The following is a 26,044-nucleotide window of genomic DNA, read 5'->3' on the forward strand; positions in this document are numbered from 1 at the left end:
GAAAAGGCCACATGTAAAACATTTGCTCTCAGCCCCCTGACCACGTGCCTGCTGTTCTCTGCTGGCTCTGTAGGACTCACCTGTGATGGGTACAAATAGCAATCACCTTGAATTGCTCTTCTCCATTTCTTGAATTTAGAATTTTTGGCTGCTTTAGAAAGTGCCAGGATCAATTTATGGCTTCACTGTATTAATTATATAAAGCTTAGAGGCAAGCTTGGATGGGGCAGATCAGGCTCTGACTGCAAGATAACAGACCCTGGCTGTTCCCAGAATCTCTTACTTTGTAGTGAAGATAGTATTGACACATCTGAAGTTTTAGAGCTTTTCCAAAAGTTAAAGATTCGCATTATCAATACAAGTTCCAATCTACATCTGCTCTAATTGCTTTTAACTCAGTACTATGATCTGAGTTTAATAATCTTAAATTTCTGAAGATTTATCTTTTCCCCACTCTCTTATTTTAAAAAGGAACTGAAAGCCCATTGACATCAACAATAAAACTTTAGTAAAAATTTCAGTATGAGTTGGATCTGATATTCATTAGAAAATAATTTCAAAATAATGGATTAGGTTAGGCTTTAATGTGTTCATATTAAAAAAACAGGTAGGTTAAAAAAATAGAGTTTTTAAAATTAAAAAAAAGCATTCAACTCGTTGTCATTTCCACTACCAGACACTAGAGGGGAAAAATGTTCCATGTTTTTAGACCATTAAGATGCAAACTAAGCTGTAATGTATTCCATTTTATGCATCACTTCTCAGGATAAGAATGCAGAGTATAATACATTTGTTATAGATTTTCTGTTTGTAGCAGGAAATGATTAATTATATTGTATTCATATTGTTATTGATTCACTGAATTAGCACCCAGACATGGGGTTCATAACAGCATCTGTTACTAAATAGTAAACGGGCATCAAGATGTGATACAGTCAGATTATTTAATCCTTACAGAGTATAGAAATCCATTAAAATACGATGTATTTTAATTAGAATGTAAAAACTTTGTCCAATTGATGGTCGCTGGTTACTTTAATTTCTATGTATGGATAAGTTCTTGTGAACATTCACAGAAACTGCATTTTTTCTTTTCTATGAAATATATCCACATTTTCTTAAGCGCAAAGAATTTTTCTATGTTTGTGATTGTGTTTCTTAAAACAAGTATGACAATTTTTTTTCTTGAACTCTACACTCTCTATGTTCTGCTTTACCCCAAAACAAAATAAAAAATTGGAATACTTAGAGCTTTGCAAAGTCCAAATACTTTGAATATTCATATCCAAATATATTTCACTATTCATGTTACCAGAAATAAACAGATTTTTAGAAAATTCAGTGTTTTTTTCTCCCAGACAGGCACAGAAAGCAGAAATGTTACATAGTGATGGGTAAGAGGTAGAACAACAGATGTGTGCAAGTGTGCTCCACAAACTAAGCCAAAAAACGTTCTAATCCAGGTGTTGGAATATCTTTAGTACCATAGGGCACATAGCATTATAGGGCAGGATTAGAACCTGGGGGTTGTTACCTGCTTCTTTTCTCTGTGTTTCTGTTACAACTCCTTAATACAACCTGCTGTTTGTACTCCTGACAAATGTGATTGAGTTTCTCAAAGAAGCTCAAAGAAACTAGATTTCTGCTTGCCCCTGGACCTGAGGTCTGTGCATCCAAGTCCCTGTGGTCCATTTTAGAAGCTCAAACCAGGTTATCCTGTGAAGACATCTCTTACCTTATTTCCTTTGCTGACTCTCAGCAGGTTAGTTTTGGCAGAAGGTGTAGGAATACTCCAGGTAGGGCAGAGATGTGTGGTGTTCTGTTTTCATCTTGATAGATGCAAGAAACAGAGTAAAAGGGAGGAAAGATAAATAGGAGTGTCCAGCCGGGAGAATTACTCACTATAATTGGTTACCCCTTGTCTGAGTGCTACAGTACAGTGAGAAATGATGCTGTGCTAGTTCTACTAGGTGACAAAAGATGAATTGACAAGTAAAGAATAATATGAACTCCTATTTGATACTCATTTGGTAGGTGAGAAGACAAGGCTGCAAGTACACTTGGGGGCCACGAAGGTAGAAAAAGGTGATCATAACAAGCGAAAGAGTGACACCTTTCTCCAAAATTATTTGATTGGTTTGTTGTTTATCAGGAGTCCCCAAATTTTTGCTGAGATTATATTCTAAAGTGTAAGTATATCTGAACATGAAGGAAAAGACTTCTAAAACCACATTGGTTGGTTTAGTCATCTGGAACTAGTCAACTTTATAGAGACACAGCCAAATGCAGAGTTTGGATGGGATTCCATACAGCTAAACTGAATAACTGAGAAGATTTAATACTTTTGTTTATTCTTCTACAAATGTAAAATTGTAGAGATTTTTCTGAAAATTCTCTTAGCAGTGCTTCAAAATTCCTATGCCTCTCTCAAATTAAGGGCTTTATTTTTAATCAAAATGTGCAATTAATTAGATAAACCAAAGCAACACACATATATATAAGTAATACATCTATAATGGAATGATGGATTCCATTATAGATTTATTACTTTTACATATATGTAAAAGTATGTGATAGAATTGATAGACAGATGAATGATAAAGGGAGCACTTTATATGTTTTGGACAGTTTTCATTCACACTTTATAGCAAATGAGACTACTTAATGAAGCTGAAACAATTTCCAGACAATGATTTTCAAAAATTAGTAGTTGGATTATCTGAAAACATATCCATTGCTGATGGAGTTATTAAATGTCATCTTCAGTTTTAATGAAGATTAAATCACTCCTGCTAATATCAGTGAGGCTGATGTATGTACAACAAGGGGAAAATATATCCCTAATGAATGAGAGTTATCACTGAGATTTCTGATTATGTTAACTAGTAGTTATGTTTGCTATTCTGTCACATTACGTTCTAACATTATCAGTCAACTACTTTGTCTATACTATGAGTTATCAAGAAAATGCACCTAAAAAATCAGATTTGTAACAGAGTCGGACTTCTGCCATAAACAGACTTCGTATAAACTCCTCTGATACTCTTAGAGGCCTTTATCACAGCTACCTCCATTTGATTTTGCATTCTTCATGTAGATGGAAAAATATTATTCCTCTATTCTCATACTGTCATTTTAGTTCTAAGCCAACAACCCCAGGTAGTGCCTGGTATAACAACTGGGACATTTTAGTACTAGCTGTTGATAGAGTAAAATAGTAATTGGTGGGTAATATTTTTAAAGCCACCTCAACCTGCTAGATGGCCAATTCCAGTTTCAATTGGTACCAAATGTGAATTTAAACATTAAATGCAGCTTTGAAAACCTGAACAAAAGTTATTAAAAAAGGCTGTGATTGAATCTGCTGCAGCTTCTTTTTCATGTTGTCTCTATTGTCAAATCATTACTAAACCCACTCTTCAAATGGTTGTGCTGGCTGTGTAACCAGCCTACACAACCAGTTCTGTATGAACAAAATTCAAGCCTACATTATGCATATTCCTAGCACAGCTCGATGGTCCTTGCTGGGGTCTGTGTTGCACGTTAGGGCCACTTCAGATGCAGCTAAATTGACTGCAGACTCTGTTCTAGCCAGTTCCCCACACAGTAGTAAGAATCAAAGTCATCTCTGTGTCTTGACTACCAAGTAGATTGGAAAGTACTTTTATGTATGTACAGCCATCTTTCCACTGCAACTCACAGTGCAGGAAACATGTTGGCTTACTCCTTAGAATAGACCAGTTGACTACTGTCAAATATTACAGACAGCTTTCATAATATCCTAGTTTAAAAAATGACAGTAAAGATTTACTACTGCCATGCACTGAGTTGCTAGCTTGTGCACTTTAGTCAGTTTTGGAATATTACAAAAGAGTTCTCTCTAGTAATTTTTTTTTAAGCAGTTTGTACTTAAGTTAAATTTTTGTTTTGAAAGGGAAGACTGGTGACTATGTGATCAGCTGATTACTTATCCAGTAATCATTTCTCTTATAAAAAATCAAAAATGTCCAGTGACTTACTTCTGCATATTCTCAAGTCATCTCTCCCAACTGAGATATTTTCACAGAATCATAGGACACTAGGTTGGAAGGGACCTCAAGGGGGATTAATCTTTATTGGCAAGAGCATAGTAAAACCACAGTCTAGGCAAGATGTCTCAGTCTCAGCACCATGTGCAGCTGAATCTTAAAAATGTCCAGTGCTGGGGTATCCCACACTTACCTGGGGAGATTATTCCTGTCCAGATTGTTCTCATTGTGAATATTGTTGTGTCCAGTTGGAATCTTCCCAGGAGTAGCCATCAACCCTCATATTTTCCATGTGACTGCTTGTAAAAAGGGAGTTATCTTAGCCTTTAAATACAGGAACATGGTGATAAGGTCTTCCCAAGCCTTCTTCTCTGAAGGCTGAACAAAACCAGTCTTCTCAGGCTTTCCTCACAGCCTTACAGTCATTTGATCACCTTTGTGGCCCTTCTGTGAACTCTCTCCAGCCTGTACACTTCTTTTTTGTCTAGTGGGGACCAAAACTGAACAGAGCATTCCAGGTGTGGCCTGACAAGCACTAAGCAGAGTGGCACAATGATTTCTCTCTGCCTGCTGGTGATGCCCCTGTTGGTGGTGCCCAGCATCCTTTCTCTGCTGCAGTAGCAAACTGTTCACTCATGTTGAGCTCGTTGTCCAGCAGACTTCAAAGGAACAAAAGCAAAGCAACCATTGTGATCATCAATCCAATGCTGATTAACTTTTGGAGATGGGCTGCATGCAGACTACAGATGCAAGCATTAGGAGAGAGCTGCACTGCATTCAAGTCATTAACTTAATATTTAACTAAGATATTTTTTGTGGGCTAATTCATGGACGCACATATGAAATGCTAAATTTACAGATTATTGGCTCAGAAATGATTCTTGGATACCCATCTGTTTTTCCAAAAAAAATTTTAAAGATGTCATCAGAACTTCATACTTGACTTTTATTTGAGTATTGAATTTTGAGAGCAGATTGGTTTTTAATATAATTTGAAATGAGTGGAGCTTGACAGGCGTGTAAACATTATGTGTAGTTTATTGCATGAAAAAAGTACCTAGTATATGGTTCTCTCAATATGTTTTAATCCACACTTGAAAGCTATCTAAAATATTTTAAAAACATATTTCAAATGTAAATGTTAGCTTTGTGAAGCAACAGGAATCTTCTCTATACCAACATTATTCACTGGATTAATGGCATCCTTTAATTAAACAAGCATATTCCTAGTGATGGCTCTGGCTGGCTCTTTGCAGAGTTTTTCACAAGTAGTATGATCATAGCTCTCAAAAATTCAGTGGGCAGAATTTTGGTGCCCAATATGAAAATTCAGATTGATTTGGTAATTTTGTCTCAGAAAAACTTAGAAGTAACTGAGGATCTTGAGAAGTTACTCTCCTTAGATGTGACTGATTCCAGAGCCATCTTTTGCATACAGATATGATCTGGATCTGGGCCAAAGCTTTTATCTGTACATTTTGTAGCTTAATGGAAGCTCAAGTAAATTTCCTCCAAGTCTGATCCCTGTCTATATCAAATATTTGGGCATATTGGCTCATAGACTCAGGACTCTGAAGAACTTACCATTTTGTTCTATGCAGATCTTACACTCAGTGATTCTAATTTATCTGGCTACAAAAGCTGTCTGTTATTTTCAGTGTTTAGCTCTGTTCAAGTTCACAGTCATCTACCCAGAAAAATATTGATGATTAGCAATAATAGCTGAGAAAATAAAAGTTTTTTTCTCAATTATAATTATTTTAATTCAAATGTACAGAGCAAGATCTGAACCAAAATAAAATGTTGCTAACAAACAGAATTCCAGCTGGTGACAATTACAATATCCCCTGAAATACTACAGTATTTTTAATATGTATGGGAAATAAATCCTTTTTTTTTCACAGACCTGTAGCTCAAAAACTGGCCAGAAATTTCATATATGCTGAACTGCTGTGTCCCCCAATAGAATGAGATTTGTGAATAGGAGAAATAAATAGACCTCTAAAAGCTCAATGTCTCATAAAATTTATATCAGTTCAGGTTATGGAACAGAAATTTGTTCCTGTGGTAAACATTGCAGCTTCTGAAGTTATACTTATTACAGTACATAGTATACATCAATATGAATTGAGAATTACACATGCTTAATTTTTCAGTCCTTTTTTTGTTTGTGCATATTGTTCAAATGATCTGAAAGCCAGAAATGTGGATATCTTGCATCATGATGAACATTAAAGAACCTTCTCACCCAGTCTTCACATACAAAGAGCAGTACAGATGAGAAACAGGCCATAGAACCAGTGGATTATTTATATTCTGTCAACTTTCTGAAAATGCTCCTACTATGTGATGTTAAAACGGATTTTTTTTTATTAAATAAAAGTTAAAAACTAACCATGTTAAGGATATGATCATCATTTTTCGTAGGAGTTTCTATTTTTACCAAGGCATTATGCTGAAATTATTGGATAGATTTCAATATAATAAAATTTGGGTCATTTAAAATCCCATAGAATAGTAATGATTGATTTTAGGCCTTGATAAGGACACATTGTCAAATGTATAAGACTTTAAAATTGAGAAACCACTAAATGGATTTATTCTCAGTGCCTGCAACTGTGTATGGTTTCCTCAAAGTTGCTGTGATTAGGTTGATTAACTTAAGCAAACATATTTGGACCTGGAAGTTTTCCTCCAATACAATCAGAAGAAACTACAGAGAAATTACACATAGGAGTCATCACCCTTTGTCTTCCATCTACCAGAAGGTGAACACATATCCAGTAGCAGTACTTTTCCTACAGTGATCATTGCAGTTACAATTTCTCTCAAACACACAACCCTTTTTAGAGGTGGTAAGATGAATGCATATTAGCACAAACACTGGCCTTTCCCCTTTTTATGTTCTTTTATAGCTGGCCTTTGCCAAAGGAATACAGGACTATAACTGGAAGATTCATTCATGCTACTAAATCTAATGTGTAACTTGCATTCATTCTTAAACACAACACGACTAAGAGCAAATAAGACAATTCTATTCCCAGAACAGTTAACTTTGCAGGAGAAAATGTCAGACTTGATAGATTTGTTAACTTCAGTGACTTCACCAACATTTAATGACACAAAAAGTATTCACCAGTTAGAATAAAAAAATTCCTGAAAGATTGAAGTAGGTTTAATGGTAAAGTTTTGATAAAGAACATAAGCATTTTTCTTTATTCTTTCAAATATTTAATGGTTCTCATAGTTTTTTATAGAAATTCTAGTACAACCTCCATGAGACATTGCCATGTGTTTATAATGTCAAGATCACCAGGATAGGGTATTTTTATTATAATTTCTGAAGACTTCCAGGAGCTAGATAAGAAACACATTCAAATCCACTTTAGTTTACACTTGCCACTGGCAAAGGCACCAATTTTTTATTAACTTCATAGCATAAAAACTTCAGGACAAAAAGCTGCCCATCATTTAGTGATGGACATTGTGATATCTTTTCATGTATCTACAAGACTAAGGAATATGAAACATTTTTCTTCAGAGGCTGTCTTTCCCCATATGCCATCCAACATCAATATATCTTTATGAGAAAAAAAAAAAAGCAAAAGGATTGGTCCTAAAATGATTAAATTATCTTCAAATGCCTCATTCTTATTTTTTTTTTTGGAGCATCCATGCACTGAAAGCAGAGCTTGTCATATCGAGCTATCATGTCCTCCACTATTTGTGCCTCAAACTGCAGGTAGAAGAAGGGGAGAAAAAAAAATCAAAGAACAGAGAAGAAAGCAGAACAATAAACATAATAATAGCCAGTATAATTTTGGAAGTGATCCATCAATTTGCTGTCTATAGAAGTGACATATCTTCAATAACTTCTGCTGGCTCAGGTCAGGCTGGACATGACCATACTGCAACTGTCTTAAGATTACTGGAAGCCCAGAATTACCTACAGCCCTGTCCTAATGAAGGCAACCATTCTTTTGAAAATAGAAACTTTGCTTTTCTGACCTTTTAGCAAAATCTATAACACACAAAGTGGTCTCTACTAGGTACTAGGGTTTTTTAAATTAAACTCTTGATCCAGCCTCATAACCGTGAGATTTTTTAAAATAATCCCTTTGCTCAGAAAATGAAAGTAAAACTCTACAGCAAACACTGATCCTATAGTATAGTAAGGCAAAGCATCACCCATCAGCCTAAAAGACATTTGAGAACTTAATTAATGATTTTTTTTCTCTGAAACATCTTGCGGACGGAGGGATGTCTCCATAATTAATTTCTCTGGTATGTTGTATGAGAATTTTATACACAGAATTCAGTCCAGATAGTGAAATATTTCTGCTTTCTGTAAAAAGCATTATTTTCTTTTCTTGAATCTTTGTCAGGAAAACCAAAGCATTGAGATACCTGTTTTTTTACCCTTGAATTTACTTCAAAGGATTATTCAGACCCTTATATGAATGAATCTATTGGGGTATTTTATTCACTCTTAAATCACTTGAGTGCAAATAAATTATTTCAGTCTTCAGAATTGTTAACTTTATAAGGAAATAGGTTATACCTGATTTTTGAATTTTGGAAACTGAATCATAATGAATTCGTAAATAGAAATATAAAGAGATACTATGTGAAAATAAAAACTCAATCTACTAAGCCCACATTACACTTTTTTTAATAATTATGCTACTTTTTCTGGATATGATTTAAAAAAAAAATATTTTTATTGCTTCTTGGAATTTTCTTCTAGAAAATCATTGCTTTGATATCACTACACTCCAGGGTTTTTTGGGGGAGAGAGTGAAATGACTATAATAATAAAATGCAGTAATAGCTGCTACTGGAAGTTTCCATGTGTGTTCCTTGAAGGGCTTGATTGTGTCCAATAATAATAAGTGTGAATAATATACAAAACAGGATGTATTTATATTTGGTTTGATAATTCTGCTAGATTTCTGTCATTGGCTCTTTTGGGGATTTGGATTTCTATGAAGTTCAATAATCTCAGTGAGCAGGGTTCTGTAGGGAGCGCTAAAAGGTCACTATACAATAATGTGTTCTCAGTGAATCATTTTATGTATGAACAATGTGCTTATAAATGATAAAATTCTAATGCAGTCATTTAATACTATAAACCCTAGTCCCAATACTCTATATTTGTGCAATTAACTGAAATAGATGTGAGGTTGATTTGTAATTTGAAGCCATGTATACCATGATTTTTAAAACTTAAATCTTGAATGGACTGTAATCAAATTTACATCAACATCTAAATTTTTATTATGAGGTAGGGGCAACAGTGATTTCAAATAATCTTCCCTATATATAGAAACACAAATCCATGGCAGGCACTACTTTTTTCCACCATATAGCTAAGATTTTTTCTAGCCTTGTATAGCCTATATTTGTTCTTTTTGGGGACTTCAGCTAGATGTCTGCTGGAAATACAGCACAGCAGAGAAGAGGCAATCTAGAAGGTTCCTGGAGAGTGTAGAACAGCCTGACACAGGTGGTAAGTGACCCAGCCAGTGGAGGTGCCCCACCAGTGGGTGCTGGATATGAGCCAGCTGAACAGGAGCTGTCCAGGTGGCCCTGGCCATGGTGTCCTGGCCTGTATCAGCAGCAGCGTGGCCAGCAGGACTAGGAAAGGGATTGTCCCCCTGTACTCAGCACTGGCGAGGCTGCTCTTTGAATCCTGGGTCCAGTTTTGGGCCACACACTGCAAAAAACACATGGAGGGGCTGGAGCCAGTCCAGAGAAGGGCAACAGAGCTGGAGAAGGGCTGAGGTACAAGTCTTACAGGAGAGGCTGAAGGAACTGGGATTGTTTAGTCTGGAGAAAAGGAGGCTTAGAGACAACTTCACTACTCCCTACAAGCACCCAAAAGGAGGCTGTGGTAAAGTGGGGGTTGATTTCTTCTGCCATGTCTCAAGTGAAAGGATGAGAGCAACTGGCCTTAAGCTGTGCAGAGGAGGTTCACATTACATATTAGAAAAAAACCAAAACCAACAAGCCACTGATAGAGAGATTGGGCATTGGAATAAGTTGCCCAGGGAGGTAGTAGGTTCACCATCTCTGGAAATATTGAAGAGACATCTGGATGTGGCACTTGGGGATACAGTTTAGGGGTTATTATGGTGGTGTTGGGTTGATGATTGGACTAGTTGAATTTGAAGGTTTCTTCTAGCCTTGATGATTCTGTGATCTGTGATCTGGGTGAGAAAAAATAGGCTAAAATGCACAGGATATTAATTACCCCCTTTTTTTTTGTGTGCTATTATTAAAGGACATTGAAGGTATACTTCTGCAGTTTATGGTAAAAATCACAATTGCAATACTAACTAATTGCATGAACATTTGTTCAACAACCATTTTACTGTTGAGATACGGTAGAATCCAAGCATGAGAAGATGCATTCCACAGTGACCCGTTCTGCTCTCATGCTTACCTGTGGAGAGACTTTCCAAAATGCAGTTCCCTGGGGCAGAAGGGAAGTGGAGCAAGTCTCTCCCCATCATGCTATCAAAAGTACATCCATTTCTCTGCCCATCTCTCAAGGCTGTCAAGGCCCTTCTGAAGGGCGGCACAGCACTCTGAGTTGTCAGCCACTCCTCCCAGCTTTGTGTTCACTGAGCTTGTGAGGAGGCATCTGCCTCTTCATCCAAATCACTGATGGATGTGGTAACAATACTTTGGTTTGTTCCTTTGATACTGGTCCTGCTTTTTACATCTTCTCACTTTTATACCTCTTCTGAAAAACTCACATAACTACTTTCTTATGCTGGAAGAATAAAGTTGGATGTGTTTGTTCATTTGTTTGACTTAGTGGTTTGGCATAGATTTTTAATTCCTTGCAGACTTGCAAGAGAGGTTTTCAGGGACTGCCTTTAGAAAGAAAAGTTTAACTACTGTTCTTCTCTCCCTTAAGTCTGAATAAGGGTATTTGCTACCTTTTCCCTCACTCTGCTTGCCTCATGTGGTTAGTAAAGGCATATGTGGGTGAGGTTTATCTCCCAGAATAAAGGGGAAATTAATCTCCCTCGGAAGCAGCTGAGCAGGGTCAATAAAAGCAAGCACCAGCCAACAGGAAGGTATTGAGAAGAGAGCTTGCAGCTACAGCAGGAAGTGGGATGGCTGAGAAGAAGAGAAAACTCATCAGGCCTAAGAAATGAGAAGAGGACCACAGGAGACCATATGGAACGGACAGAAAACAATTCTGGAAGAAAGGAGATGCCTTAGAAATACAGGGAGAAACGGTTTTGTTTTTATTTCTCTGTCTTACATGATTTTCTTCACTGAGCTCGCTATAAGAAGGTTGATTGATCTGTTTCAAAGCTTTGACCAGATCAACATCCTTCCAGAACAAACTTACAGGAAGCAAGCTTGTTAATAAAATAGAACTAAAAATCCTGTTAAGAACTGACACAGTCCTATTCCAGATACTGGAATTTATGAACAAAATAATCCACTTGGACTTTCCTAAAATGTGAAATCAAGTCTATCAGAAAGTGACTGTAATGCCAAGAAATTCTACTATTGCCTATCAATGCTTTCAGCTGACACACACAATTTCAAGGAAAGATTTAGAAGGAGATTTTTTTACCTGTTACCATAATAATTAACTTCTGATTCATGAACTAACCACTTTTGCACAACACAAATGAAAGCTGTTATTCAGATCTTTAGGGGAAGCTTTTCTGCTATTAGTTTAAAAAATACATTAACGTGCAAAAGCAGACATTTTTCTTCTCATTCATGGAAAAGGCTAAAGTGGTTGTCTGAGGAGCTCAAGCTGTCTTTTAAAAATTTTTAAGAAATATTTTAACCTACAAAGCTGAATACCAATCTTTCTGAAACTAAAGTAAGAAAACCTAGGCAGCTTTAGATGAGGTGTGAAAGACACTTTCCCCCGCCCCCACCATTTTTTAGCATTCAGTCACCTGTAGAACATTTTACAAAGACATTGTTTTAAAAATGAGGTGGTTATTCCCTAATAGAACAAAGTAGAGAAATGTGAAGCTACTGTTCAGTGCTGTTTGAAGCTAAAGATTCCTTACCCCCCATTCTTCTTGACAATAAACTTTGAGTCAGGTTTTATAACACAATATAAGTACATGGCATCTTTGACATACACTAATTGTACAGAACTTCTACTCTTTTGGCATCCTTTCAGCATAGAAATAGTTTTTATTAATATTCATTGAGATAGTTATCCCACATTTCTTTGGGTTTCTTATTTTTAGTTTCGTAAGTAGTAGTGTTGACTTCTGGTTTGCTAAATTTTGTTAAATAATGAATTATGTTGGCACACAGAAAGCTTGTGCCTAAAAAAAGATGAAGAACTGAGCAGTAAGGTTCAGAGGGAGAACTGGAAATGTTTTTACTGAATATTTAAAAGGATACTATCTTTAGCTGTCTATATATAGCTTTTCAGCTTGCTTAAAAGCTTTTTTTTTCTGTAAGATTCTTGCTAACATTTAAACAAAGATAGAAAGGCGTATAAGAGAAAAAAATAGGCATTATAAAAGGAAAGGACCTCCACAGCTAAGATATTATATACGTAACATTATGAGATTAAGTTAATAATGGTGGTATACTTTTCCAGATTTGTTTTATTTTCACACAGTGAAAGGGTTCACATGTTTACACTGGAGGTATTGAACTTAACTTTACAAATTGTGTTTGGTTTCTCAAAGTGCTCAGTTAGGGTATTTCTGAGTCATAACAAAAATCAATGGGTACAAATAATTTGGACGAGATATCATAACACAGCTTTTAAATGCACCCACACTGAAATTACTGTAATACAAAATCCAATACTTTTGACAGCAAGTGTAGGCTTCAGCAGTTTCGTATTATTGTGCTGGACAGTCTTGTGCAACATGTTAAGTAACAAGACTGAGTGTTAAGTTCTGAAGACATAGGTAGGTACTGAAAGTCAACACCATTTATGTATTTCTTTCATATTAGATAGTGCCATAGACTCTTAGTTTTTTGACTGCATGCACTGATAAACAAGCAGTTTGGTCTTAAGCAATTAAAAAAAAATGCTTCCTTAGAAATTCTACACCACTCTTCATGAAAGTAAAACCCAGAGAAAAGGCAAATTACTAAAACAAGATGGAGGGGAATAACAATGCAATAATGCAACGACCCACTTATTTGCTCGCTTACACTACTTCAACTTGTCAGGAGAGTTAGCTGAATCATTATTTTAGCCTTTTTTTTTCTTTTCTGAAGCCTACTTCTAAGGATTCAATGGTTTGGCAAATTCATCTGTATGCTGAATTAAATGTCTCTCTGTAAGGGAGCTCTCAATAAAGAACTTCATTTTATACTGTTAAGATAAAAGGCGCAAATCCAAACCCCATTTTACTTCTAATAAGCATTAAATGTAAAAGTCTTGTATTTTCTAATTAAATAATCAAGAGGATATTGAAAAAATTTTGACTTCTATATCAGTAGTTACTAAAGAGAAGAAAAATCCTTCAAGTTGACTTCACTTATGTAAGGCACAATGTGGAAATACCTGAAATCTTCTATGATGTCAAAGGGTAATCATACCTCACTCTTTGTCTAACAAGTTTTCTTGAAAATTTTTACTGCTTGAAAATTTTATTCTGTTCTGTATGAAAACTCCCATTATAAAGAAAAAAAAAAACCGAACAACAAAGAAAGAGGCAATAAATGAAATCTCCTTATTATGACTTCCAGAGATCTGGTCAACCCAGAGCCGTATTCTGTGAAAGTTTCATCATTCAGACCAATAGCAAAAAATAGATAATTCAGTTACAATTTAAGTGGAGGTATGTTAATTACCTACAAATATAATAGTGCATCCTGTTGAGAATAACTAGGTGATGTACATGAGCATCAGTGCTTCTCAAATAATTGTATACTGTAAAGGTATTGGCATGAATTTAGGATAGCTTAGTCTTTTTGCCTTCAGTAAAGTCACAGTGTCTAATTTAGGCCATCTAGAAGACATACTGAAAAAAATTTCATATCTTTGTCTGAAGAATTACAGGAAAAAATACTTAAGACTATTTTTAAAGTTCTGTAAAATCTATAGTCAGGTTTTTCCTGTTGTTTTGTCTATTCTGACAGTTGCTTTTGTAATGAAGAAACTAAATTGTACAAAGATAAGAATGCCAGAGAGCCTTAGAATAAATGAAAATAATTTATGGTCCTTCAAATGTCACAAGTGTTAAGCTTTATCTTAAATTCTTTCTAGACTGTTGCTACTAGCAATGAGGATGACATTAGAAATCTTAGAATTTTTTTCCTTCAAAACTATTTTAGTTCTATGAGAAACTAGAAGTTAGATATTTAGATAAAAGAAAAATACAAACACAAGGGGATTTAGGTGCAGATAAAATGTATGTTTCCTGCAACTTTTTTGATACAAATTAAAATACAGATTTTACTTAAGACAGTGCAACATCTTCATTCTTTCTCCTCTCATACAAAATTACAGTTGTGCATTTCATCAGCAATGTATTTTAAAGTACACATCTAGTATAAGCAAACAAACATTGCTTCTGAGTCAATTATACTGTACAGGAGCTAAAAAATTATGATTAATGAATCAGGGCAATAATGAATAAACTGCCTTCATTCTTAATTTCTTATATATTTCTTATATTAATTTTTTAATATTTATTCTTCCTTAATTCTTCCTTAATAAGTTAATTTCTTATAAGTCTGCCATATATCTAAATCCTTTTTTTTTTTTTGATCATACAAAGGGCAAAAATATACCCCTCTAAGCTTTTGGCTTGTTTAAATTGCCAGGGTTATAATTTCATTCCTGGCTGCCGCAATCCAGAATATCTGCTCTAAGAAAGTTGTCTACTTTGTTGTTTCATCATATTTTGAATTTGCCTGAAACTCAGTGTATTTCTTGCCTCATTTTACCCCATTGTGGATGGAGTAGAACCCTGCAGCTGGTGTGGATTCCTACCAAATTACAAAAGAATGTGTTAAGTAAAGGTTTCTCCTGGCAGTTTGTGGACATATACAAACAACAGAAAAACTAGTGTAGTATAGGTGTCTAGTGTTGGGCTGGAAGAGTATATTTTGGTCCAATAGCTGGAGCAAATTTCACAAGGTTTTAAAATCTTTTTACAGAAGAAAAGAACTGCATATCTTGGGGTCTTTACTCTCTTTTAATCCAGAGTTGTTTTCCCATACCCTGTTTCCTTGATTTGTTTGTCTATCATAAAGAGGAAAAGACAAAAATAGAGATGATGGAAACTAGGATCCTTCACCTTGCTGCCGTGCATATGGAAGTTACACTTATTTGCCTTTTTTCAGTTTCCAGTGGTAATACATTTCTGATGGTATACAACAGCAAGAAATCTTGCTACCATCAGTTACTTTCATAAGCAAACCCCACTAATATTGCAATTAAAATAGCACTTATTCTGGTGAATTCCCCATGATACTTGATACCATTTCACTTGCTCCACTCTGCTGTGGGACCATTCAACTCCACTTTTGCTGTAGCAAATAGAGAAAATGACGAACTGAAAGAAGGGAGGAAGAATCGAAGTCAGCTGGGTCTGTGATACACTCTAAAAATCATCAAACTGATAATCATCTGTGTTTTCTTTTCTAAGAAAATTAGGACAACAAAGAGGAAAGTAAAAGAGGGGGAAATATGATGAAAAAGTCTTCTGTCAGAAACAAAAATTTTGGGTTGTAAGTCAGTGAGGAGAGAAAAAACATGGTGATGAAAAAAATATGAAAAGGAGGAAAAGGAGGAATAGAGAAATAGAGAATGTATATAGGAGGGGAGAGTAACCACACATGTGTAACTCTATAGAAGTGACTTTTTCTATAATGCTATTTTCGACTTTCTTGTCAAGTGTCTTACCACTGCTGATTTTAAGAGAAAGAAATGGGAAGACTATTTTATAAACTCATTTTACTAGCTTTGCTGTCTACTGTCTACATTAGCTGAATGATCAGCTGTACAGTTATTAGTCATAACTAGAAGAAAATGGATCATTTTGTCCTCTTGAGAATTTTTAAACTTCTTTTTCATCCCATGAAAAATTCTGGACAAATTCAACCACAAAATCCTGTTACATAAAAGTGTGACTTTCAAAGAGATTCAGGAAAGTGATTTTGTGTTTGCAATGTTTTATGCAGTATAGAAGCCTTTCCTGTCAGGCTCTCCTTTCAGTTATGTGGTTGCAACTTCACTCCCCTGTTTTCACCAGCTTGTTTTCTCAAAATACATATTAGAATTTGGAAGGGAATAGACTGCATCTTCACATTATCTAGTCCTGACAGATCTGTGAGATTTTGTAAAGACACAAAACATAATTATATTTCATAAGCATCCATCTCTGCCTCTCCTATGTTCAAACTGTATTATTAGCTTTATTTATCTGAGCTCTGATATTACTGTGAACAGTATAATTTCTGTCTTTCCATATATTTCCAGTCTCTAGTGCAAATAGAGTTGAAGAGGGGAGAAGGACTCTCACATTGACTCCACTGTGATGCAGTTCAGTTGCGTGATCCTCTGACATCAGCAGTATTGTTATTCTAATTGGTTTCATACAGCTTGCTGAACCTCAGTGTTCTGTGACATCTAGGCAATACCTTGTTGGAGAACAGGCTGTCCACAGGACTTTTTTCCTCCCAAATGAATCATAGAAATTAGAGATAAAAAAGATCAAGTCAGAAGTGGTGATATAATTCCCTTCTGTAAAAGTGGATAAGTTATTCAGGCAAATCTATTTGATCTCTAAAATATGGCCATCATGATAAAAGAAGCTGATGTTCAAGGGGGATAGATGTTCTGACCTTGAAATCACACCCACCCAGTGAACTGTAGAAAGAACAGGCCAGGCAGATATCAGAGCCAAAACCAGGGTCACAGAACTTGAGACATTCACCTGTATGTAGTCCTGCCCTGGTTTGTAACTTTCACCTGTAAGACAGCAGGACTTGTTGATTCACATCAGTGTCATTACAAGCCTTCTTGATATTTTATGTTAGGTCTTGGCTGGGTGAAAAGGGTCACTTTTATCTTTTATTTCTATGTTTTAAAAGTAAAACCCTATGACAGTGCCAGTTTAATACCATCTTGTTACCAAGGTAAATAGCTGTGATAAAATTTTAGAAATTTCTGTAAAAGAATAGAAGTCTTGTTCAATTTGCTGCTGCTTCTAAAGCAAAATATCTTGGCTATGAACCCACTATGTAGAATCTCAAAGCAAATTATTTCATGCCACTGCATAATGTAACAGAAAAATGAGTATATCCTGAGGTGTGCTGTAGCTCTGAGAGCTATCTAAAGTGCTTTTAAAAATGGAATTTCTTAAAAGCTGTTAAAAAAGACCCAGACCCTGACCACTTTAGATTTAAATTCAGTTTCACAAGAGATCTTCAGTCAATGCCAACCCCATTTTAGTCCTGTGTTAGGTACCTAAATAGGCAATGGTTGTCTAGGCCTTTTCTTTAGTGCTGCTTTCCTCGGGTGCTTTATATTTCATGTCAGGTAAATTCATCCAGTAGATAGTGCTGCCCTTCTTGGTACACCCAGAAATACCTCAGTCTTATCAGTACTGAGGTATTCAATATCCCATGCACCTCCTAAGCCTGCCGCATTGTCCAAACTAAGTATGCCTCTCATGTGAGAGGTCCAATATAAGAGATATTTTCAAAGCAGCCCTGGCCTGTCATACAAAACTGCCAGAGGCAAGGAACATCCCCAAGTCTATAGCACTCATCCAGCATATGGATTCAATTCCCTTCTGTGCCTGAGAGTAAACTCACATCACTTTCCTCTCATGACTGAACCACCAAAAATAGCAGCAACAAATATTTTTAGACTGTGAGAAGGACAGCAGGAGCTTTCTCACTCACATGTGTACCATGGGACTGCAGACAAGGATGGTAGGTGATAAAACCACAGAAAACTCTATGTTGTTTGGCGTATTTGTAAAAACACTCATCTCATCTGCATACTCTTTGGCTACAGTCAACTTGGACCTGATAGACAACCATTCCTTTGGTCTGAATACTACATAATTTGTCACTGCCATTTTCTGCCAATTACACTTTCATGCATCTGATTTTCTTGGCCAGAAGATGGCATAGGCATTTCAAATTTAATTGTTGCTGCAGCCTTGCTGGAAGGTTCTGTGTGATAATTAATCTAAATACAGTATAGCATTTTCTTTTCTGAATGCATCAGTAATCTTTCATTTATGCTGTGCTGATTATGTAAATTTTTCTTAAACTTTCAGCACAGTGAGACAAAACATTACAATATGGATTGTTCTGATAGCTCTTTAACAAATTTATTCTTCAATATTTCTCTAATATACTGTTATGTAGCTCTCCAGCTGTCCAGACCTGTAAGACTCAGAACCCTGAATTTCTATAAACTGGAGTTAAACGTTGAGGATACTTAGGTCATTTCAGTATCTGAACTTACCTGACACGAAGTATTTCTACTTTAGTAAGAATGTAGATTAGTTTAAACCTCAAATATTTAATACTCTCCCCAGTGCTAACAAGTTACCTGCCCATCATCATTACTTCTATAGGCAATGGCAATGTCTTTAATTGCCCTGTTGGTTTCATTAGCATCCCAACGAGATGATAGGTCTGAAATTCCCTTCTATGAGGTGACAGAAGTGCACATTGGAATGAGGTTTGATGAAAATGACAAAGTAATACAAGGTCTTTTCTCAGCTTAAAAGGAAAGAGAGAGGTTTTCTTACATATGCTTAAGGCTAAAAAGTTGACTATGGGCTTTAAATCTTTCACATTTCCCTGCATCACCACCTGCAGCATCAGGGTTAACTTGCTAATGAGAAGAAAAACCCACAGGCCCATCATGCTATTCAAATTTAATGTGCACGTGGACTTCTTGATTCAGGACAGGTTTATAAATAGTGCCTTTAGTTTAAAAATAGGCTTTTCAGATCTAGGGGAGTTGATATTATGATCTGTAAAGTGAATGAAGCTCCCAGGAGTAACTAGAGCTTATGTAATATTTATTCCTACATTTTTGCTCAGCTGTTTTGTGCCATTTTGATGCTGAGCTGCAAGGACTGTTGGTTTCTTAGACATTTCAAATCTTTCTTCAGCGAAGCTAGGACTGCACACTTGCTTGTCTACGTAACCTTACTTGACTTTGGGATTTTTCCTAAGAAACCATGGTCATTGTCCCCACTCACAACTATTTTAATTTACCAATGTATGTTGTGCATGATCTCGGTGAAAAACCAAACTGTGCTGCTAGGTGCAACAAATTTCCAGTATTAATTTAATGCTAGAAAGATTATGAACTGATCTTTTTCTTGACATTCTGACTGGTTGATCTCACAGGTAGAGGAGACACTGAGTAGACCTAAGATCTGTTTCTGGATACATGTACAAGAAAATGTTATTATATTTGTATTAGGTACTCACAAAAGCAGCCTTCACTCCTTGATTTTGTAGCTGTTTATGATGTTTTGTGAGTGAAATATTGGTGCTAATGGAATAACATTCAGGGCAAAAATGTTCATGGAATATGAAACAAATCTAGCTTTAATATTTGTCATTGGGACACAATTTGTGCATGCAAATATCCTTAAATAAGCACAGGCCTGAGAAAATACCTCTCTAAGGAAGAAGTTCATCTCTCTGATCCTGTACCCGATTTTGAGGTATTACATTTAAAGTTTCTGATGCTGCAGGTGTTCACTGGTGAGCATCTATCATAGTCTTGTTTTCAGCTAGGAGCACAAGCTCTCAAATTAACATCCTGAGTAAGGGCTAGAATAATCAGAAAGATTTCATAATGCCAAAATAATCTGTAAGCTATCCTAGAGGAAAATTGGTAGAAGTATTAGAATTATCAGAAACTGGTGCTTAAAAATGTAAATAAATTTTTTGTGCTATTAGATGTGTAAAAACTATGTACATAACAAGCTTGTATGATATTTGTATGATATGATACTTGTACAATATTTAAATACTATTTAATGTCTACAAAACATGATCAAAATTTATAGGAAAGCATCCCTTTAATTAAAGCTAGTTATGAAACAATTGGAAATGACTGTTAGTGTATCTGGCAATAGCTTACAAGTGGTGGAAAGACAGTAAATAAGAATGACATGAATCTGATCATTAGAAACTAAGTTTGATCCCCTAAAAATTAACAGTGTTCAACCAATTACACTATCTTCTTTCCTTAAAGACATACTTAGCAAGTAAACATCAGAGGTCTGAGACAGTGGCCATTGAAACAAAATCCTTTCATGTGACTTCAATGACTGCCGCACATTTAGTCTTACCTAAAAGATAAAGCAACTCGTTGGCATAAAGACTAAAACCATCACCTAAAATTGGTCCAACCTGAAGCAGTAATAGAAATGTGATGGTATGTGTTTCAAAATGCAACTACAGGATGAAAACATGAGGGCTTGTGGAAAGCATTTGTTGTAAGAAACCAAGGCATTATTTATCCAGGAAAAGCTTTGAAGAAGGTGAATAGAATAGTGAACTTGGCAACTAATATTAAAAGTTATAGAAATAACTTGAGGAAAAAAAAGAAGAAAATGTAGCCATACTAATGTTGCCAGCAATATGAGATCTTTTTTAAAGTTCAGCCAGATTTTCTGAGTACCAAATATTCTAGCTGGAATCCCCCTAATGCTTTAAAATACTGTTGTTTTTTCCATACATAAGATATTTCCCTTTTTCACAGTAAGTTATTTTCCCCAGACTAAATATTTCAGAAGAGTACTTCACAGCCCTAACACTTGAGGAAAGAGCTCTGCAGACCACATCACCCTCAGTTCTCCTAAAACTGCCAGAAGTCATTTCTGACCTGCTGGCAAAGTGTTCAGCCCTCCATTCTAACTCTAGGGCAGGCATTCAGCATCACCCAATCTATGTAACTTTAATCTTTTTCCATTAATATCCTGTACATATTTAAGTTGCTAGAAATTTCTGGAAGCTTTCTAATTATCATTCAGGACATACTTAGCACTAAATCTAGGGATTAACAACCCACACAGTAACTTGTATATGTTCTGCAAATACAAGTTGCTACTGATACAATGACATCATATAGTTCTTACTGAGGCTCTTATATTCATTTTGATATCTTGGCAATTCCATAAGAATTTTTTCCTATAATCTGTCAGGGTCACAAATTTTACACTCAGTTAATGTTGTATTGTGCTCTTGGAAAAGTCAGATTGCCCAGGAAAACACTTGTTTGTTTTCTGTTGCATTAATGCAGCTTTATATTCAGCAGGTAGATCTGATGTTGCTATGTGTTTGCTGAGCAGAAAGGCTTCTTTTTTAGTAAGAGTGGTGAAAATATTTAGTGCAACATTGCTTTAGACAGCATCGAAAAACATAACCTGCTCAAGCTGGTTACCAGTAGATTATCTTTCTTCCCACATACATCCACTGCACAACATTTGCTTAAATTTATTAAAGCTTATTTGGCTTATGTCAAAGTCAAGAAATTCAACCTCTGCCTTCTCAGTTCTGCCTGCTGGTGTTAATGCATAATAATATATTCTTTAGGTACACAAATCACATTTTTTCACAGTTACGTGATCTTACTCTCTAAAGAAAATGAATATTTTTTCTTCAAGGAAGAGTTATTCAAGATTTTGATTTTGTGACCTTTTTGAAGGGTTCATTATAGATCTTCAGGCTTCATTTATAGCATTCTATTCAAACCTAACTCTGAAGATAAAAATTAGCCCTTTCGTATATACATTTTAGGATACTCACCTCTAAAATACCAATTATGCTACAAACATAAGAGTTTAATTTCACAATATGGTATTATAATATGGGAATTTTATAAATTAGCAATATTTTCCAGCGATTGTGGTACCTAAAGCTAGGATCATGTTTTAAAATTGTTTATTATATAACATATGAAAGCTCAACTTCATTTCAGGTCCAGCTTCAGGGTCTGAAACAATGAACCCCAAAATATTCAACAATCATACTAATGCCAATTATTTTTACTTAAATTTTCTGTCTTAGCAAAAAAATTCCCATGCTCATAACAAAAATATATCTGAACTCAAGTTTTAAAATAACCCTCCCTTAAAGGCAAATTAAAAGTCCTGTCTGCAAACAGGTACCTGGTTTCCAAGCAGTTTCCACCCCAATACTTTACTCATTCAGCTGACATGCTAACCATGAGCTGGCAGCTTGTGGCTTGATTTACAAACTCATGATTCCTTTTTTTTTTTTTCTTTAAGATAGACTACTAGGATATCCTCCTATCCTCATGCTGGCCTCCAATTTTCACATGAAACAGCTTGTGTTTCCAAGATTTTCAGTTTGTCATTCTACAGCAGCCAGCTGAAAAAACCTGGAACAACCATGCTGCATGAGCTTATGGAAGCCTGAAATTTGGCTGATTCAGAGACAGAGTGCCTACTCTTCCTAAACTCGTTTTTTTCCAAAGCTAAGACCATTCAGAGAAATGTATACCATCTGTCAACTTTCAATACAGCACCTTTTAAAGGGAGAAAAACCCTTTTAAATTTGTCCTTATCATTTGGCTAAAGTGGGTAAATAATTGCCATGTTAGCAATAATAATGGTGAGCAGTAGCAGAAGTTTTAGTGGAAGGCAGAGAAAAAGGTTTAGGATGGACAGTCTCCAGCTAAGCAGAAAATTAATAAGAAAATATAAATAGAATTCTTTCAAATATTACATTTTAATAAGTATCTGGGGTTTATATGTTACTATTTCATCAATTCTGCAATATTCTGGATAGGGGGGAAAAAAACCTGACAGCAGCACCTTCTCATTTACTTTCCATTTCTTGATTCATCAGATAAACAAAGAGCTCTCAGTTCCATACAGTCTCTTGTTCTTGTATCAGTTGCCACTACGTCAAAGATAAATTCTGAAAGCAGTGCTTTTTTCCTGTGTCATCTTCTGCTTAAAGGAGCTCTGATGTTTGTGCTGAAATGATCTGGAATTCTGCCAAAGGCTTCAGGATAAGCATATTTCAGTCTGGCAGTGAATCCCCAGTCAAAGACGAAACAGCTACAGACACCATCACAAGAAAGTTATTTATAAATCCAGATACTAAATCAAGGAAAACTAGTGCAGCAGTCTTTTAATGGAGGCCATTTGTTCCAGGTGCCATTAGTATAAATATCAAATGTGGTACTTTGTGCATGGATCAAAATTTAAACACAACAGCGTAGGTAGCATCCAGAGAAAGAGAATTTCTGTTTTTCTCTGACAGTATTTGCAGATTGAACATTTCTAACTGGGCATTTAAAGCCTGAGATTGGTAAGGGACTATGTATTTGAAGATATTTGAAATAATATATTTAAAAAGTAGTTTTGAGAATTTTAGCAGCTAAAACACCCTCTTGGTCTGTAGATACTTTTGCCTTTCCTACTAACCTGCTATTATCTGTTTATATTTTATATGCTCAGAATAAATGCATAGAACAATTCACCAAGCCCATCTTCGATTAGCACTGAAATTGTACATCATCTGAAACTAATAATATATTTTATTACAGGTTGCAATAGAAGCTCGTATTTCATCTTCCATGAATAATCTCAGAACAACAAAGTAGAATATCAAATGTCTATGTATATATGTATTTATTTACCTACAAACACCCATGTAAAGATAAAATTGAAAGCTTTCTGTACTTATGGACTTGAATAACTAGGCCTTTATATGTAATAGTTATTTCAAAGATATGAATAAAAGTGACACCAGTGTTTCTTGTGAGCCTCTTCTTAGAAATTAGAATGGTTGGGAGGTATTCAGATGGGTTATCATTTAAGCAACTAAAAAAAGAAAATATAATCTCTTCTTAAAACATGAATTCAAAACCTGATGGATTCTATTGTCTTTGAAGAATATCATCTCCCTTTGTTTAAAAATTATTCAGCAGAATGTTCCATTTCTTAATTCTCCAGTTTGGAGGCAGAGAAAAATGGGGCATCAGCACTGTCTGGGAACTGTCTAGGCCACTGCCCAGCATCTCTTTTTTTGCTGAAGAGCCTGTCTTTAGGAAAGACAACTGAGACTGTGTTCAACAAGACTCTTAGAAGTTAAGGTTATTTAAGTACTTGCCAGCAGATTCAAAGAGAATAATATAAAAGTCATACTAAAGTCATGGAAGCTTGAAATATAAATGGGAGAAAAGAGATTTTAATTTCAGGACTGGACAAGTTAAGGGCTAGTTAATGTAACGAAAGGAAGTTTAATAAGGAAGGTAAATTTGAGTTTGGAAAATTATTAGAAATATTATTTTTGCTGATTTTTCAAGAGAGACCATTTAAAAGCAGAGCAAGCCTTAAAGTTATGAATATTTTGATTTGATATGAATTCTAAGTCTGTGTGATTGAAAGAATCCAAACAAATGGCATGATAAAAAGAATAGGTCATGGTAGATAACCTTTAAGACAGTTTGCTTTCAAAATGTTCATCTTTAAGTTAAGCTACCTTTTTAAACTAAAAATGAGTCTCTTATTTCTCATATATGACAATGAATTTTGAGCCAGGTAGTAGAAAATAATTATAATTAAGTTGTTCCACTGAGGCTGCTCATTATTATAACGAGAGCAGAAATGACAGAAGGGAGCAAAAGAAAAACTAATACTTGCCTTTTTATATTTATTTTACAGGAAATGTGTTTGTTGTAAGCCTGGCAGTTGCAGACTTGATAGTAGCTATCTACCCTTATCCACTGGTCCTCACATCTGTGTTTCACAACGGATGGAAACTGGGATACCTACACTGCCAGATTAGTGGCTTCTTGATGGGCCTAAGTGTCATTGGATCAATCTTCAATATTACAGGCATCGCTATCAATCGGTACTGCTATATCTGCCACAGCCTCAAATATGACAAGCTGTACAGCGACAGGAATTCACTGTGCTATATTGTCCTCATATGGGTCCTAACATTTGTCGCTATTGTGCCCAACCTGTTTGTGGGATCACTGCAGTATGACCCCAGGATTTACTCCTGCACATTTGCACAGTCTGTGAGCTCAGCATATACTATAGCAGTTGTGTTTTTCCACTTCCTGCTCCCCATAGCCGTGGTTACTTTCTGTTACTTGCGAATATGGATCCTCGTTATCCAGGTAAGGCGAAGGGTTAAACCGGATAACAACCCTAGGCTGAAACCACATGACTTCAGAAACTTTGTAACCATGTTTGTGGTATTTGTACTGTTTGCAGTCTGCTGGGCTCCTTTGAACTTTATAGGCATTGCAGTGGCTGTCAACCCAAAAACTGTAATCCCTAGGATTCCAGAGTGGTTGTTTGTGTCTAGTTATTACATGGCATATTTCAACAGCTGCCTTAATGCTATAGTATATGGACTCCTGAACCAGAACTTCAGAAGAGAATACAAGAGAATTATTGTCACTTTTTGTACAGCAAAAGTTTTTTTCCAGGATAGTTCTAATGATGCAGGAGACAGAATGAGAAGCAAACCTTCTCCACTGATTACGAACAACAATCAAGTGAAGGTGGACTCTGTCTGAAAATGGGAATCTTACTATTATCACTCAACAGCATCCAAAAGAAAAGTGTCCATTTTATTAGACCTCCTATTAAATGTTATAGTGAAATATACCTTCTACACTGAAAGCACTTTGATCAAATCCCTCGCATGATGTTTGGAAGCTTGTTACAGAGCCTTGACATACAGATCCTATTATACAATGGCGTATCCATTGTATAATGACATAGTGATATCCTTGAGGGAATAAAAAGTTATGAATGAGTACTTTTTTTTCTTAGATGGAGATAAGCACCTAGAAAGAGATTGAATCAGAAGTATCCATATTGCCTGGTTCAGTAAGACAAATCACAAAACTATTCCTGTCACTTTCCACATGCTCTTTCTGTCCATGTTACAGTCCTGATTCTAAAATCTCTGAAAACTTCTTTTAAAAAAAGCAATCAGACCTTTATGAAATATATTACAACATGTGAGGTGAAAAATCAAGGTAACTGAAAATTCATTAG

General features: G+C 35.6%; 1 protein-coding gene across 1 annotated transcript in view; it reads left to right on the plus strand.

Annotated features, from left to right (window-relative positions):
- Window positions 1-25,559, plus strand: part of MTNR1A (melatonin receptor 1A) — a 71,351-nt gene extending 45,792 nt beyond the window's left edge. Inside the window, exon 4 of the mRNA XM_031062299.1 lies at window positions 24,689-25,559. Coding sequence (XP_030918159.1) covers window positions 24,689-25,557 — 869 coding nt within the window. The 3' untranslated portion in view covers window positions 25,558-25,559. The remainder of the gene's footprint in view (window positions 1-24,688) is intronic.
- Window positions 25,560-26,044: the final 485 nt, after the last annotated feature.

The sequence above is a fragment of the Geospiza fortis genome, unplaced genomic scaffold (genome assembly GCF_000277835.1).
Source record: "Geospiza fortis unplaced genomic scaffold, GeoFor_1.0 scaffold40, whole genome shotgun sequence".
Lineage (NCBI taxonomy): Eukaryota > Metazoa > Chordata > Aves > Passeriformes > Thraupidae > Geospiza > Geospiza fortis.